At 47.5% G+C, this 17971-nt stretch overlaps 1 protein-coding gene across 1 annotated transcript in view; it reads right to left on the bottom strand.

The window, feature by feature from the left end:
* Positions 1-14996, bottom strand: part of LOC108799224 (IgGFc-binding protein-like) — a 92175-nt gene extending 77179 nt beyond the window's left edge. Inside the window, 1 exon segment of the mRNA XM_018571059.1 lies at positions 14885-14996. Coding sequence (XP_018426561.1) covers positions 14885-14996 — 112 coding nt within the window.
* Positions 14997-17971: the final 2975 nt, after the last annotated feature.

The raw sequence follows: 17971 nt of genomic DNA, 5'->3' as shown, positions 1-17971 counted from the left end.
TCATGTAAGGGGCCCGGGCAGCCTGCCCGGGCCCCTTGCATGACTATCGGCCGACGGTGAAGGGCGAGGAGGTGGAGGCCTGGCCCTAGCAGCGCAGGGCCTCAGCATTGTCTCTCCAGCGGCTTCGAGACAAGCTGGGGCCCCATCAGCGATGCTGCTCCTCTGATGTTGGACTGGCCAGAAGTGACGTCACGTTAGTGACGTGACGTCACTTCAGGCCGGTCCGGAGGCAGACGATGCAATGTGTGCTGGTATAGCCGTGTAAAGGGCCCCAAAATGTCTGATGGCTGCCCTGGTGACGGGAGGAGGAAAACTATGGGGAAAAGCACTAACCCCATAGTTCTCCTTTAATCACTTGCTGACCGGAGCAATTTCTTACTATTCGCACCCACACAATAAAATCTGAATTTTTGGCTAGAAATGTGCTAGAGATGCTAGAGATATGTTCTGAAAGCCGAGGCCCTGTAGAATACAAAAGATGCTAGTTGCAATTTTTTATGTCGCACTGTATTTGCGCAAATGTTCATTAAACCGGTATTTTTAGGATGAAATACACTAACATGAAATTTAGTGCACAGAAATAGAATAAAATAACCATTTTTTAAAAAAATATAAAATTTGCGGTCACGTCACGAACATGTCAAGCCTTAAAATTGCATGCGTCCGTGAAACCGCAAAAAAACAATAATACCCCAAATTTCCCACAATGGTTTGAAAGCTTTTACTGCTTAACACTTTAGTGTAAGCAGTGATTGGTGGCTCTAGAATTATTGCTCTCACCCTGACGATCACGGGGATATGTAACATGTGTGGAGCAATTTTCATGCTTGTGCGTAGGCGCACCCGACGCACGTATGTACAAGTAATGGGGGCGGGGGGACTTAAAAAAAACATTTTTTGCATTATTTAATTTTTTTTATGTTACTTTTTTAACTTTTTTTTTTTACACTTAACTTTATTGCTAGCACATAGGGGGCTAACAAGCCTCTTATGTAATAGCAAATATGATGTGACAGGTGCACTTTATGGAGACATCAGGGGTCTTTCAGACCCCTAATGTCACCTAGGGACCCCAAAGAAGCTGATGAAGCAGCAATTTGCTTCCCCAGCTTCTTCTCCTGGCTCTAAAAGCCAGGGAATGTAAACAGTGATGCCGGAAGTGATGTAATACGCATCACTTCCGGGTCCAGTGATCAGAGGAGAGATCAGCGTCTGGAAGCTTTCTAATCTCCCTCCGATCAATGCGGGCAGACCCGCCGTGCCAGTCCCGGGCTCGCATGGGGAACAGGGTAGCCGGTGGTGGCAGCGGAAGGTGGGGAGCGCACACTCCGCCACTCAGTACAAATGATCAGGTGGCTATGTAGCCGCCAGATTGCTTGTACCTGAACAGCCATCTCTGACCGTTTACAACGGTACTAAGCCGCAGCCGCGCTCTTGGTATAACCGTTTCATGGGGCGGATGTGTAAAAATGGCCACCCTCTTAAAGTGGATAAAGCGACCAGTCAATGTGCTCACTATACTGTATGTGTTTGCTTAAAATATGCTAAAGTTTTATCATTTCTGTTTAAAGTGGACCTGTCTGAAACTTTATAACTCTGCAAGAATAAGTTCCTGACATATCACAGTGAACAGCAACAGTATCTTTTTTTTGGACAAAAGCTCCATTGTTAAAAAGCCATCCTTGAGTTCCAGTCCAATGGCTTTGCCCAGGCTGAGAGGTCGCCATCAGTCTGCTGCAGGCAAGACGAAGCATTTCCTTTCGTCTTCTCTCCCGCAGCGTTCACCTAGAATGTACATTGTATCTTTGCAGCAAGTCACAGGGTCAGAAGTTGCAGCAGAGGATGATCGGTCTCAGACACAGCCAACAACTGCACAGGCACCAGGGTGTACATGATTGTATCGAGGAGGCATTGTAGACTAGAAGGAAGATGGTGACCATGGATAATGGCTGAACAAAGATGGTGCCATCCGTCTGGAAAAAACAAAACAGATGAAGACATTGTCAGGGGGAGTGCTGTGATCTATGTGACAGGTAGTACATACTTGGAGATGTAACAATTATACATTCAGGGTCTCCTTATAATGAGGCAGCTTGAGGTGGTTGCCTCAGGCAGCATATCTCACCGGGTCACGTAAGGGGAGCAGCAGATGTGCCCAAAACAAATTTTGCAGCGTCAGGTAAAGTGACATTAAACCCTCAGATTTGTTAACATAAACCAATACTGTAATGTGCTTCTCGGCCTTTTGGCTAAGATCAAGTGTAGTATCTGTTCTTATCAGTTTTCGGGGAAGAAAGGCATCGATCCACCGGCACGGAGAGATGCTCGGTATTCCCTGATGTGATTGGTGGGTACTGGAGGGGCCTCCTTTCCTCCTGGGTTGATTCTGGTCCGGTTATGCCGGGCTTGTCCCCAGTTGTAGGCAGGAGGCTCTGAAGGTTCTAATGCCTCCTGAGAAAATGGGTGCGAAGCTTGGTCGAGGCTAGAGGGTTCGGGGGCGGCAGAAGCCCGTGGTTTTGTGCCCCCTGGGGGTGGCGTCCCAGGGGTGCGCAGAAAGTCACTTGGGTATGGGACCCCACATGACTCACTGTGCACTTGGTCACACACCACATTGCATATTTTCTGCACTTCGCCTCCAAGACAGGCCTTATGGCTAGTCTGGGGCAATATTTTTGCACTCCGGCCCCTAAGGCCTGTCAGAGTGGTGCACTGGCACTTTAGATTATTTAAGCACTCTATCCACGTTTGGCACTTTTTTATTTTAAATTTTGACCCACAGATGCGAAAGGTGCAGGTTTCTTCGGGGCCTATTCCTTCCTTCCTATTCTCTGTCTCCTCCCACCCAGGAGGAGGGTTTCTCTTCGGGAGATCCCACTTGCCTAGTACTGAGGGGGACCTGTTTCGGCAGGTCCCCAAAGGAAATGGTCCACGGCCTTCGGGTTGGTGGGCCACCAGTCTCAACCCCTGTCAGGAGCCTTGCGCCCCGGGGGGTCGGGAAAGTAGGTCCTTTCTTTTGAAGGACCTTGCACCCTTGTGCACGCTTTTTGTGTGCTGTGATTTCACGGTTCACTTTTTTTGTTCACAGGGGGAAGTTTTGATGCACTTCCACGGGCTTAAAAAAAAAAAATACTGTAATGTGCACCTTACTGTAATCCATGGTAGTTTCCCTTCTCTTTTAAATCCTTCTCTCTTCTAATGCTGGGGGAGAACTTCCCTTTGCAGCTGAGTGCCTCTTCCTGTAGTGCTGGCTCAGGTTGTGAACCTTCACACAGACACCATGTATCCATTCCAGAGACAAGGCAGTCTGCTGCAAAACAGAAGTTCTGCCCCAGCATGAGAAGATATGAGGATTTAAAAGGAAGAGCAGCAAAGAGAAGGGAAACTACCATGGATTACAGTAAGGCGCACATTACAGTATTGTTTTATGTTAATAAATCTGAGGGTTTAAAGGAGAACTATGAGGGGGGAGGGGCTTCTCACTCACCTCATAGTTCTAGCGGACCTGTGACAATGAGACTGTCACAGTTTGGCTCAGTAGATCGGGAGGTGAGCGAACACATACCGGCGTTCGCTCACCTCTCGATCCTGTCACAGCTCTCTGCCGTGACAGGGGAGGGGCTGGATTCCTCCCCTCCCCGCTCCGATCCGCCAGCGCTGACTGGCGGATCGGACGGAGAGAGGGCAGGTACAGCTGGCTCAGCCTCTAGATAGGCAGAGCCAGCTGTCACTCACGCAGCTGGGCGGATCTCGACATCGATGGCGTCTCAGTATACCGCGAGCTGTAGCTCCCTATATACTGAGCTTAGGGTAACGGGAGGACGCTAGTTTGTGTCCTCCCGTTACCCTAAGGAGAACTATGGGGAAAAGCCCTGACCCCATAGTTCTCCTTTAATGTCACTTTAACTTGACAATAACACTATGGCCCGACTTGCCTAAATACCTAATTTTCACAATGTTTTCAATGGACCTTAAAAACTTTTATCTGGTGCAATGTTTTAATAAATATCCCGAGTGTCTGTTTTTTTTGTTATTTTGCACATAAGAGTACGTAAATGTTTTTAAACATTGTAACTAGTGTATATTTTTTTTTTACTGCCTGCATGCCACTTTAACATGTGGAGCCTATTGGCTTCAGCTGTCACTGTGCTTCTCTCTATTAACGGAACACTGACAGCTGGAGTTGGCAGGTTTGTTTGTAAATGAAGCCATGCGATCATTATGGTAGAAACACGCAGATATAGTAGCGATCGGTAAGAGGTAAGTAGGTGTACTCGGGTGGTGGGTTAGTTTAGAATAGGTTAGGGTGTTGAGGGATGGGCGGATTATTGACTCTAAAGGGAAGTTTCCACTTTAATTAATTAAAAAAAAGGGGGGGGGGCATGTGAGTATATTTTCTCTTTTTTTTTTACAATTTGGTACAACAACACAGAACTAGAAAAGGTGTCCCCTACCCTTCACCCTTACATTTTCAAAGACGTAGAAAGCTCAGTTGCCTGCTGCAGCGTCGTCCACGTCAATTATCCAAGCAGGAGTTTGGAATTTCTTAAGAAAGAGGAAACTTGTTACCATGCACATACACAGAGGTTAAACTGGATGGCCCTGTGTCTTTTTTTAACCTCTAGCGTCAGCATTCTACTCCTTTAGTAAATCCGCCCCGTGCGAGTTTATTGACGAGCGGAATGCATTTGTCAGAATTGTTTTTTCAATGAGTGTTTTGAGAATTCGGGCGCTGGTGCCTTCACAGAGTTTGTGTTGATAACGGCTTAACTGCTATAATGGGTGATTTGGCTGATCTGTTCACTGAAAGAGGGAAAAAATGTGGTTTATCAAGGTATTGTCATGAATCTCAATGTTATAACAATAAATGATTTCCTAGAAACAGAGCGCATGTTATAAGGGTGTTGATAGGCAAAGATATGGTTGCATACTGTATATAGGTATGGCCTGCCCTGTGGGTAGGGGGTCTCATTGTCGGTAGCTACAAGTACATACAATTGTATAACATTTAAATTGTACAATATGGCCAACCTCTACACCTATCTGAGTTTATGGGGCATTCCAATCTAAAATCATGGTCATTAATATAGAGTTGTCCCCTATCCCATAGTCATTAATATGAAGTTGCCCCTCCTTCTCACTGGCCAATAATATACAGTTGTTCCTTCTCCCATGGTCATTAATATGAAGTTGCCCCTCCTTCTCACTGGCCAATAATATACAGTTGTTCCTTCTCCCATGGTCATTAATATGAAGTTGCCCTTCTTTTCCCTTCCCCATGGCCAATAACATAAAGTTGTTCCCTCTCCCATAGTCATTAATATGAAGTTGCCCCTCCTTCTCACTGGCCAATAATATACAGTTGTTCCATCTCCCATGGTCATTAATATGAAGTTGCTCCTCCTTCCCCTTCCCCTTCCCCATGGCCATTAATATGGAGTCGGTCTTCCCCCATGGCCATTAATATGGAGTTGGTCTTCCCCCATGGCCATTAAATATGGAGTTGGTCTTCCCCCATGGCCATTAAATATGGAGTTGGTCTTCCCCCATGGCCATTAAATATGGAGTTGGTCTTCCTCCATGGCCATTAAATATGGAGTTGGTCTTTCCCCATGGCCATTAAATATGAAGTTGGTCTTTCCCCATGGCCATTAAAGGAGAACTATGAGATGAGTGATTTCCACTCACCTCATAGTTCTAGCCAACCTGTGACAATGAGACTGTCACAGGTCGGCTCAGTAAATCGGGAGGTGAGCGAACACATACCAGGTTCGCTCACCTCTCGATCCTGTCACGGCTCTCTGCCGTGACAGCATTGGCGACTCTAGGAACAATATTTAGGGGGGGCACATAAGATACCACAGTCAGATCTGGGGGGGCACTAATAATTTTCATTGCATGTCGCAACCGATGGGAGCCGAGAGCTGATTTAATTGCGGATGGCATCTGCGTCCTGCAGTTGCAACAGAAGCTGCATACAGCGTGTGCTGGTTACTACTTAAACCGGCGCACTGTGTGCAGCTTCTGAGTGGATCCTATTATTCAGCCTTGGGCACCAGCTGCTTGCTGCTACTGTGCTGATCTCTGCAGAGATCAGCACAGTAGCAGCAAGCAGCTGGTGCCCAAGGCTTCCCCCACCTCAGCACCAGGTCCCTATTCAGCCTTGCGCACCAGGCTAGCTGCTTGCTGCTACTGTGCTGATCTCTGCAGAGATCAGCACAGTAGCAGCAAGCAGCTGGTGCCCAAGGCTTCCCCCACCTCAGCACCAGGTCCCTATTCAGCCTTGCGCACCAGGCTAGCTGCTTGCTGCTACTGTGCTGATCTCTGCAGAGATCAGCACAGTAGCAGCAAGCAGCTGGTGCCCAAGGCTTCCCCCACCTCAGCACCAGGTCCCTATTCAGCCTTGCGCACCAGGCTAGCTGCTTGCTGCTACTGTGCTGATCTCTGCAGAGATCAGCACAGTAGCAGCAAGCAGCTAGCCTGGTGCGCAAGGCTGAATAGGGGCCCGACGCTGTGGTGGGGGCGAGGGAAGCCTCTGCAGGGAACAGCTGCTGTCCTCTGCAAAGGCTTGGCCGCCCACCACCCCAGGGTCGGGCACCTATTCAGTCTTGACCACCAGGCCAGCTGCTTGTTTTACCTGTGGTGAACTCTGCAGAAAGCCCCCCCAGCGTCGGCCATATAAACCAAGCTTAAATTTGTATTTATGGCCGAGGCCTGAGTAGTTGGTGCCACACCCCTAAGAACTTTGATATAAAAAGGAAAGAACAAAGATGGGGGTTTTTTTGGGGCACCTAATGACAAATCCAAAGCAATTTAGCAGTAAAAAAGTATTTTTAATCTTAGTAATATTTTAAAAGATTGATTCACATACAGTACAACCTCGGGGGTGTTGGGACGCACCAACTGTTCCATACGACCGCGGCGGACCCTGCAAGGACCAGTCACAAACACCTTGCCGATTCCTGGCGGGGGGGCACACGGGGGGGCAAGTGAAAACCTAGGGGGGGCTTTTGCCCCCCCTTGCCCCCCTGTAGCGACGCCATTATACTGAGCTTAGGGTAATGGGAGGACGCTAGTTTGTGTCCTCCCGTTACCCTAAGGAGAACTATGGGAAAAAACACTGACCCCATAGTTCTCCTTTAAATATGGAGTGGGTCTTTCCCCATGGCCATTAAATATGGAGTTGGTCTTCCCCCATGGCCATAATATGGAGTCGATCTTCCCCCATGGCCATTAAATATGGAGTTGATCTTTCCCCTTGGCCATTAATATGGAGTTGGTCCTCCCCCATGGCCAATAATATGTAGATGGCCTCCCTTTTTAGCTATAGCATCCTCCACTCTTCAAAGGAGGGTTTCCACAAGATTTTGGATAGTGTCTGTGGGAATTTGTGCTCATCTGTGACATCAGGTACTGATGTTGTGTGAGAAGACCTGGCTCACCATTGGCATTAAAATGCATCCCAAAGGTGTTCAGTAGGGTTGAGGTCAGGGATCTGTGCAGGACACTGGAGTTCCTCCACACCAAGCTGGTAAAACCATGTCCTTATGGAGCTGGCACAGTACACACGGGACAGTCATGGTGGAACAGAAAAGGTCCTTCGCCAAACTGGTATCACAAGGTTTGAAGAACACTATTGTCTAAAATTACTTTGTATGTTGCACCAGTAACAGTACCCATCACTGGAAACACCTGAACTCAATCATTTAGAGTCGTTTGCAAATACTTTTGGCCCTATAGGTAATTGTGGTGGTTAGGGGTCCACAAACGTTTGGCCATTGGCAGATAAAGCTTAGCACTTCCTTCTGGTGTTCTCTCCCGCCCTGACCTTCCCACTTCCTTTTTGGCACATCACTACTGATAGGCTGCTTTTTCGGCCAACAGGAATGTGTGCGAGTGATAACATACACTGAGTGGCCAGATTATTATGACCACCTGACGTTTGTAGGCAAATTAGCTATAATTTGGCGCTGAAGTTGCTAGAGGGCCAGACCATTATAAATAGGGGGCAGGTTGTTTACCACGACAGTAGAAGTGATTTGTTTCTGAAGATACCGGGAAACAACGCAATTTAACAGCCTTTGAACGCGGGATGATTGTTGGCGCTCGGAGCCATGGAGCGAGTCCTAGCAAAACAGCAGAATTCGTTACATGTTCAGGAGCGGCTTGGGGAGGGGGGGGGTCATAATAATCTGGCCACTCAGTGTACAGTGTATACTGTATACTGAAGTCATTCTCCTTTAAAGAGGTTAACCTAGTGATGGCACAGTGTATAGAGACCTGGTTATGGTCTTAGGCGTTCAACAGATATGTAGTTAGGAGAGCCTAGTAAAAATGGTCTTGTAGCTGGGTAATCAGTATAAAATGTTTATTGATTAAGAATGTTTATTGATCGAGAAAAAGCCCACCACTTCTTGGGGGCTTAAGCAGATGATTTGTAATTAAACCTGGATGAGATTTAACTGCAGGCCTGTTATGGGGCTTAATAGAGCTGAAGTGTCTGTGTATCCTCGTGGAAATGAAAGTGGTTGACTGATAGGGTTAACCTGCTCTCAATCTATTTATTATGATAAGACTCAGGGGCCTGTTCACTAAAGGGTGAAGAGTTTGGAGAAGGCCGGAGAAGTGAACAATCTAGGCCAAAATAGCTGATTTGGAAAAATTCTCCAATTCAGCTCACTTTCCAGTTCAGCTATGTTGCCCTAGATCAGGGGCGTCCCGAGGCTGGTGACACCCGGAGCGGTAACCGAGTGTCACCCCGCCGAGACGTCACTGCGCATGTGCGTGATGTCACCACGCGCGTGCACGATGACATCGTCGCGCACGCGCGGCAGTATTCTAATATCTGCCGGCGGCCATCTTGGTGATGGACGCCGGCAGAGAGAGGAGGGGACAGTCACCCGGCGGAATAAGGTATGCCGCCGGGTCCCCTCCCCTCTCCTGATAATGTTGGGCATTCGGTCCATGACCGAGCGTCCTCCAATGATGTCACCCGGGTGCGGGCCACACCCCCGCACCCCCTTGTGACGCCACTGCCATAGATTGTTCACTTCTCCAAAGCCTTCACCCTTTGTGAATAGACCCCTCAGTGTTAGTACTGTTATGGATCAAAGTAGAGCTGCATTTAAAGGAGAACTATGGGGTCAGTGCTTTTCCCCATAGTTCTCCTAAGGGTCACAGGAGGACATACACTAGCATCCTCCCGTGACCCAAAGCTCAGTATACCGCGAGCTACAGCTCGTGGCATACAGTGAGAGCGCCACAGCCGGGCTGGATCCCGACATTACTGATGATATCCACCCAGCTGCGTGAGTGGCAGCTGGCTCTGCCTATCTAGAGGCAGAGCCAGCTGTGCCCGCCCCCTCTCCCGTCCGTTCTGTCAGTCAGCGCTGGAGGATCGGAGTGGGGGAATCCCGGGGAGGGGGGAATCCCTGCAGGGAGCTGTGAGTGACAGTCACGGCACTCTGCAGGGACATGATCGAGAAGTGAGAGAACGCCGGTATGTGTTCGCTCACTTCCCGATCTACTGAGCCGACGTGTGACAGTTTCATTGTCACACGTCGGCTCGAACTATGAGACTTATTATCACTATTAAGTAAGCATTGGCAGCCTCATTTAGATTTCTAGTCTATCGTAAAAGAAAACATTTACATACTATGACATGCCAAAGGTTTTTTGGACAGAAGCCTATGGGAAGTTTGTGAGGGTTTGCGCCCCGCCACCTCCGCCTGTCCAGTGATCTGCTGTGCTCAGTGCCTCTGATCTCCTCTCCGGTGTCAGAATGCAGGAAGTGATGTTTATTACATCACTTCCTGCATTCAGCTGTCATTCCCGGCTACAAAAGTCAGGGAGAAGCTGGTGAAGCAGATCTCTGCTTCATCAGCGTCTTTGGGGGTCCCTAGGTGACATTAGGGATCTGAAAGACCCCTGATGTCTCCATAAAGAGGACCTGTCACTTAAACTGGCTATCACATAGGGCAGTGGTGGCGAACCTTGGCACTCCAGCTGTGCCAAAACTACAAATCCCAAGATGCATCTGCCTCTGGGAGTTATGTCTGTGGCTGTCAGAGCCTTGCAATGCCTCATGGGACTTGTAGTTCCAAAACAGCTGGAGTGCCAAGGTTCGACCATCACTGACATAGGGGGCTTCTTAGTCCCTTATGTGATAGCAACACAATTAAGTGTAAAAAAAGTTTAATACAATTAAAAAAGCATAAAAAAGTAAAATCCCCTGCCCCCACATACACACGCAAACATCCATCGCGGTGCACCTACGTGCAAAAATGACGATTGCGCCCATTGTGCTGCACACGTTACATATCATCGCGAACGTCGCAGTCCCAGATAGCAAGCAATTGTGCTGCAAGTTTGAAAATGACTCGCTAAACTCTTGCAGACTTGCCAAGCTTCACAATTTTGTTGCACAATTACAGCAAGTCTGCATTGCAAGTCTCCAGACCAGCGAGCTTGCAGAGCTCTTGCTAAGACCTGCAGGACTCTTGCTGTAGACTTGCCAAGCAAATTTGCTACAAATTCAAAAAGTGTCAACTGGAACTTGTGCTGCGAGTGTTCTGCAAGTCTACGACCTGCCAGGAATGTGTGCAGCAAGTTAACAAAATTACAATTTAACCCTGACACAAGTTTGTGGCAAGTTTTCCTTGCTATCTGGGGTGAGAGCAATCATTTTAGGGCCATCCATCACTGCTAACACTAAACTGATGAGCGGTAAAAGCTTTTAAATCATCGCCTATGGCCAATTTTGAGTGTGGTAGTTTTTTTGCGATTTTGCAGGCGCGCACAATTTTAAGGCTTGACATGTTTGGTGTCTATTTACGTGACATGACCCCCGTCTTTTATATTTTACCCCCAAAAAATGGGGTAATAATAAATGTTTCATAACATAACGTAGGGAAAATAGGGGGGGGGGGGGGATTCCTAAATTTTCAGTACTTTTTTCATTATATAGTAAAAAATAAAACCCCCAGTGGTGATTAAATACCAAATACCACCAAAAGAAAGTTCTATTTGTCCCCAACAAATGGTAGAAAATTCATTTCAGTACAGCGCTGCATGACGGAATAAACGTCAGTCAAAGTACCGCAGCGCTGAATACTGAAAAATGGCCGGGATAGGAAGGGAGTTTAAGGGGGATAGGAAGGTCAGCAAGTGGTCAAAATGCTTTGATGTGTGGATGTCAATCTGGAGGAGTGGGCATTCCCATGCTGGCTCTATTTGCATGCAGACCACCCTAGGTAAGGTCCACATGCCCATGATTGAAAAGCATGGAATCCAATAATTGATGGGGGAACGGTCTGAGCTCTGCTGCACTCAGATTGAAACCGGAGCTGCAAACATTTGCGTATTTCTTATCTGCTTGGAGATCGGTTTTAAAGCAAGCAAAACATTGTAAACACGCCTGGGGATTGGGGCCCATGCAATTCAAACTCCGCTGTGCACCTGCTGTCCCATAATAGAGTGTCAGAGAATCTAAAGTATGATTTAGAGTGTGGGCAGAGGGAGGGGGGAACGTCCCAGCAGAGCTTATATGAACAAGAATTTACTCTTAAACATCCACCTAGAAAGTCAACAGGGAGCTCCAGCGTTGGGCAGACCTCTGCTGGATTTTTATAGACCTCCTTCTGCAACTTTCACTGTCCCCTCCCTGTGTGACACACCACATGCACCATAAACCATAGACATGTCACCTAGTGGTGATTCCCCAATGTTTGCTCAGCAAACCGGTGCCCGTGGGCCAAGTTATACAGCCGGGGCCGAGTTTCTGAGCAGTGTGTTTGTACAGGGATTCTGTGCTGCTGTCTCAGCGAGGGTGTTGGCAATATAGGATTTATAAAAGAATGAAGAGCAGAGGCCAAAGCAGCCACCGATACCATTAATCATACAAGGTGCTCTATCATTCACACAAAGGAAGGGAGGGATAGAAATGACGATTTCTGCATAGAGGAATTCCTCGAGAAACACCCATCAGTCTTCTGCGAGAAGTCAAAGTTGACCTACATGTTTGTTGATGGTCATTAGAGCATAGCTCCGTCCACCCAAAACTTTTTGCCGTGAAGAGTTAGAGCCTTTGATAATGTTTTTGTTGGTGTCTGCGCGTTCTTGTGTCAGTGACAACCACATTCCTCCTTTATTTGAATGGGCGTCATAGGGACAGGTAGTAAGGGAGCAGATAGGATAGGAGTAAAAACTTCAATAATATGTAACAGTTTCTCATGTTAAAAAAAAATGGTTGGCTTTAAAAAGGATGAATCTGTAAACTGCTTTTTGAATTAAAGGTGCACTCCACCCGGACATTGAAGTTTTAAAGGAGAACTATGAGATGAGTGATTTCCACTCACCTCATAGTTCTAGCCGACCTGTGACAATGAGACTGTCACAGGTCGGCTCAGTAGATCGGGAGGTGAGCGAACAGATACCGGCGTTCGCTCACCTCTCGATCCTGTCACGGCTCTCTGCCATGACAGGGGAGGGGCTGGATTCCCCCCTCCCTGCTCCGATCCGCCAGCGCTGACTGGCGGAACGGACGGGGGAGGGGGCGGGTACAGCTGACTCTGCCTTTAGATAGGCAGAGCCAGCTGTCAGTCACGCAGCTGGGTGGATTCCGGCACAATTGTCGGGATCTGCTTCAGCAGCGGCATACCACGAGCTACAGCTCGCGGTATACTGAGCCTAGGGTGATGGGAGGACGCTAGTTTAGCCTAAGGAGAACTATGGGGAAAAGACTTAACCCCATAGTTCTCCTTTAAACTAAGGTGCCCTAGCTTCCATTCAGTTTTTGATCTTCAACCTGGTCAGATGGCTCATCTGGTAAAACTTAGTAATTGATGGCATGGTCTTCTGAATGGACTTCATTCGGGGTCTATGTAAATGTAAAAAAAAAAGTTCCACCCTCTTCTTTCCCGGAGAGGGTGGGTGCATAGCAAGGAGTTACACAAGAAGGGGCTGCCCAGAAGCACACACAAGAAACGTTCTGATTTTTACTAAACTCGGGTTATAGGTAAACTGGATGGAATGTCTGTTCTAAAGTGACATCCTTAAAGCCTTGAAGCTTTAATGTTGGATTCTGTAACTGTACACACACACACACACACATATCTACCTTCCTTTCACTTGCCCAGCTATTCATTCATGCATGAAAATAAAGAGGGGCATTGCAAGTTCCAAGTCTTAACTTGGAGGACTACATGTGACACCACTGTAATGGCCAAGCATCATGCTGTCATGTAGGAGGGAGGGGAGGGAGTCATATGCTCTTCCAATCTCCACCAAAGTGAGGGAAACCCCCTCTTACACAGTTACTAGAACATGTGTCACCTTAGGAAGACTTAAACCTAATTCCTGTTATGCTGAAGTTTGGATCTCCCATCACTTTCTGTCCCCATAACAATGGCCACCGGGTCAATAAAGACAGCAAAAAGAGCTCAGCGACAAATAATGGCCATATATTTGTCACCTTGGTATCACATCCAGGAAGGGGTCCTCTATTTAACCATGTATCAGTGTTGTCATGTAGGACGGAGGGGAGGGAGTCATATGCTCTTCCAATCTCCACCAAAGTGAGGGAAACCCCCTCTTACACAGTTAGTAGAACATGTGTCACCTTCGGAAGACTTCAACCTAATTCCTGTTATGGTGAAGTTTGGATTTCCCATCACTTTCTGTCCCTATAACAATGACCACCGGGCCAATAAAGGCAGCAAAAAAAATCTCAGTTCCAAGAAATAGCCATATATTTGTCACCTTGCTATCACCTCCAGAAAGGCCCTGAGAGGATACATCAGAGGATACAATGTCCTTTCCTATCTTTTTTTGCTCTGACCATTTTAGCCTTTTGACCTCAAAACATTTCTGAGGTCCATTGGTGATGTGTTGTCTATTTCCTGTGGTGGAGCTATAACACGGTGTTACCGTAAGCTGAGCACCCAATTATTGGGCACATGGGTATGGTGCTGGATGGATGGTGCAGGAAAATCTCACAGGGGTTCTGACTCCTTCACACTTAAAAAAAAGCTTTAGATAAATTTTTAATAACTTGGGAGCTCCTTCACAGAACAATATCAGCCTATTAAAGGTGGCTATGTCTTCGTAGTAAGAGCGGCGTGCCTGAGTGAGCCACTTAAAGCCAACAAGAGGTGAACATAATTTTTTTTTATTACAGGCTCTCAGTAACACCAAATTATATATGCAGTGTATATATATATATACTGCATAATGTATATATATAAAGATATATAGATATGTAACCACTGCACTGTTTATTGAAGAAACATGTTATACACTAATGAAACAATTTACAAGGTCAGCCATGAAGAAGGTAAACCATTCCATGCTCCTCCAACACAATAACGTTGGCCGTGTAGATAAATGAGATGTTTGCATACAATAAACCTTGTCTGAAAATACCCCGACTATAGGGTGACTCACGGAGAGTGTGTTTGAGGTGTAGGAGGATCCACTGGGTGTTACGGCAAATTCCATTGACACCTGTGTAACCTGCAGATTTCTTTCTATTTTCACTGGTAACCCTCTTTGTGTGAGAACAAATATCAGTATCAAATGAATTGTTGACACTGAAATATATCTATCACTTGCTCTTATTCAGAACATAACATAGACATGAACTGACCGTCAAACAAAAGAAAAGAAGGTGAAAGCGCACTGTAGTGTGTATATACTGTATAAGGGATAAACAGCTTATTGAAAAGTCATCAGGGTGCATAGAGGAGGAAGCGTTGGAAAAGCAGGTGGTCCTGCAGCTCCTGGTGGTAGAGAGTATCCTGCAACTGTACCAAGAAGGCACTGCAGCTTCTTCCTGTGAGATTTGGGCTATGGATACGTGTGAAGGGTAAAAGTTAGTTAATATACTTACCTTCCTCCGATTTCCTCCCGAGGTGACGGGGCAGGGTTGGAGTCACCCTCCTTCCCGCCAGATCTCGGAGATTGTTGAGTACCTCAAATTTCATGAGAAGACAATCCTTCATGCTTCGGCGTCTTCTTGCGTAATTTTGGTTACTCAGCATTCCCGGGGATCTTGCCGGCAGGAGGATGATGTCACAGGTGGTGCATTAGCCTAAACCTACAAGCCGTGGCCAATTATGGGGCTATACATCTTATCACCTGACTGTCTGCTTCTTTGGGAAGGACACACATAGTGATGAGCCTAGGTGACTAAAGATTCCACACCACTGAAGAAATCATTCCCAAGGAAGCTGTCAGCTACCTGATTTGAGACTCTGGTGATGGGAACAGAGTCCAAGTAGACAGCGAGTGGCATGGGTGCCAGTGGTGACAACACCGTGCAAGCTGAAATCCAGGTGCTGTAGTAGAACCGGGCAGAATTCGAAATCCAGGTCAACGAACCAAGGTCACACCAATCGAACAGGTACAGTACACAGGGATGAGGCAAAGGCAAAGTCCAGTAAACAATCCAAGGTCAGGGCCCGGCGGCAGGCAAGAATGGTCAAGGCAGATCTGGGTCCAAGTAAACCAGGCAGGTAAATCACAGGACACAGGAACTCAGGAGAGCTGAAGATAATTCAGCAATATGCATGGAGGCAGGCAGGCTGAGCTTATATAGTGGGAATGATTAGGTCAGTGTGTCACTTCCTGTGCGCCGTTTGGAGTGCTATTTCGCAGCCGGTCCGTCCCCCGGGGGCTGAATAACCCAAATTTTGTAAGAAGGTGATGAAGCAAGGTGAGGATTGTCTTATTGTGAAATTTGGGCTACTCAACATTCTCCAAGATCCGACGGTAAGGATGGTGACACCTCTGAGGTAGCGAACAGAATGACGGAACAGAATACTTAGCCGACCGTTTTGGCAATTCAATCACTGCTGTTCGGCCCCTTGGAAAATAGGGGTGAACAGCAGGGAATGAACTGCCGAACGTTGGCCAGATGTTGCATTTGCTGAGGCGAACCGGTTCTTCCATCTGGTTTGGCCCAAGCGTGCTGAGGCTGAGCGGCCGAGTTGAAGGGAGGTGAAGTCAGCCGAATGTAGCTGATGTACGGCTAAGAATAGCTGTGCAGGGCTGCAGCGAATAGCCGAAAATGCTTCGGCTCACTTCACTTCGACCCGGGTATTCATTCAGCTGCCTTCGCCAGCTTAGTAAATAACCCCTTTAAAAGGAGAACTATGGGGTTAAGGCTTTTCCCCATAGTTCTCCTTAGGGTAACGGGAGGACACAAACTAGCGTCCTCCCGTCACCCTAGGCTCAGTATATAGTTAGCTGTAGCTCGCGGTATACTGAGACGCCGCAGCTAAAGCGGATCCCGACAATTATGTCTGGATCCGCCCAGCTGCATGACTGACAGCTGGCTCTGCCTATCGAGTGCAGAGCCAGCTGTACCCGCCCCCTCCACCGTCCGTTCCGCCAGTCAGCGCTGGCGGATCGGAGCGGGGAGGGGAGAATCCAGCCCCTTCCCTGTCACGGCAGAGAGCCGTGACAGGATCGAGAGGTGAGCGAACGCCGGTATGTGTTCGCTCACCTCCCGATCTACTGAGCCGGCCTGTGACAGTCTCATTGTCACAGGTCGGCTAGAACTATGAGGATGAGTGAAAAGCCCCTCCCCCATCATAGTTCTCCTTTAAGGTCACTTTTCTGCAACGGATGTTCGTTCGTAATTATTGTGTCGCTCATCCGAAATTCAAACAAAAATTGTGATTCGCACCATTGAAATGAATTGACTTTCGGACCAGAAAGACGAAATAACAAAAAATCTGTAATGAAACAAAAATAATTTTTGGCCGGCTTAAATGTCTAGTATCCATGTAACTAAAAAGAAACGTTTCACACTGGATTACTACACAGATCTGGAAGAAATTCACGAAGCTCACCAAGCTTCAGGAAAAACACACATGACTCTTGTATGTAGCCAATATTTGCTCATCCGGCATTCAATTTTAAACCCAAGACCCCAGTGCTGTAAGGCTAAAGCCTTTAATGGTTACCATTACTAGGCTGCCAGTAATACATTTCTGAATATGAAAATGTCAAAAATTATATTTACAGTAAACTGATTGTACAGGGAAATGACATAGCCTGAACCCCTGCCACATCCTATCCATGTCCTCCGGACAGGCCCGGCGCTACCGCAAGGTAAGTCAGACGGCCGCCTTACGGCGCTGCAGGGTGAGGGCGGAAAAAACAGGGCATTTTGACAAATACTTGTATTTGTCAAAATGCCCCGATGTTTGCGCTATGTTTTTTTTCACTTACCTTCGGTGCGGGAGAGCAGCGGCGAGTCAGCGCTGGTCCGGTGGGAGGAGCTCCAGGTGGGGTCCTAATTTAGCTGGCCGGCGACTGCCTGAGGATCCCTAAAGCAAAACAAACGACAAACGCACTCAACAATTTGTTACCAGTTGTACAGTAAGGTGCACACGAAATGGGCTTTGATGCCTTTCTACTGCCTGAGGATCCCGACACGCGCGGCACCTCAGGCAGTCGCCGGCCAGCTAAATTAGGACCCCACCTGGAGCTCCTCCCACCGGACCAGCGCTGACTCGCCGCTGCTTTCCCGCACCGAAGGTAAGTGAAAAAAAACATAGCGCAAACTTTGGGGCATTTTGACAAGTACAAGTACTTGTCAAAATGCCCTGTTTTTACAGGGGGTCGGGGTCGGGGAGGGGGGGTGCAAAAATGCTCCTTGCCTGTGTAGGCACGAATCCTAGCACCGGCCCTGCCTCCGGAGCACACGTTGCCTGATCTACGTGTATCTGGCTATCTCCAGGTGATTAAAGCAGATTAACACTCCCTCATGGGAAATCCTAACATTGCAAAACCTTTTCAGGATTAAGAAAGTGACAACAGTGATTTGAATGAATCAAAGTGATGTCAGAGCTTTGGCTTGGGTGTGATCTTCCCTGTTGAAGCTCTTCACCTTCACACCAGCTTAATGGGGACTTCCGGTTTGTTACTGTGTTGCTTTCTAGACAGCAATACCAAAAGTGATATAAAT

This window comes from Nanorana parkeri, unplaced genomic scaffold (assembly GCF_000935625.1).
Source record: "Nanorana parkeri isolate BGI_ZX_2015 unplaced genomic scaffold, ASM93562v1 scaffold1663, whole genome shotgun sequence".
NCBI lineage: Eukaryota > Metazoa > Chordata > Amphibia > Anura > Dicroglossidae > Nanorana > Nanorana parkeri.
Note: the sequence above shows the minus strand (reverse complement) of the source record. Positions and strands in the feature narration are given on the sequence as shown.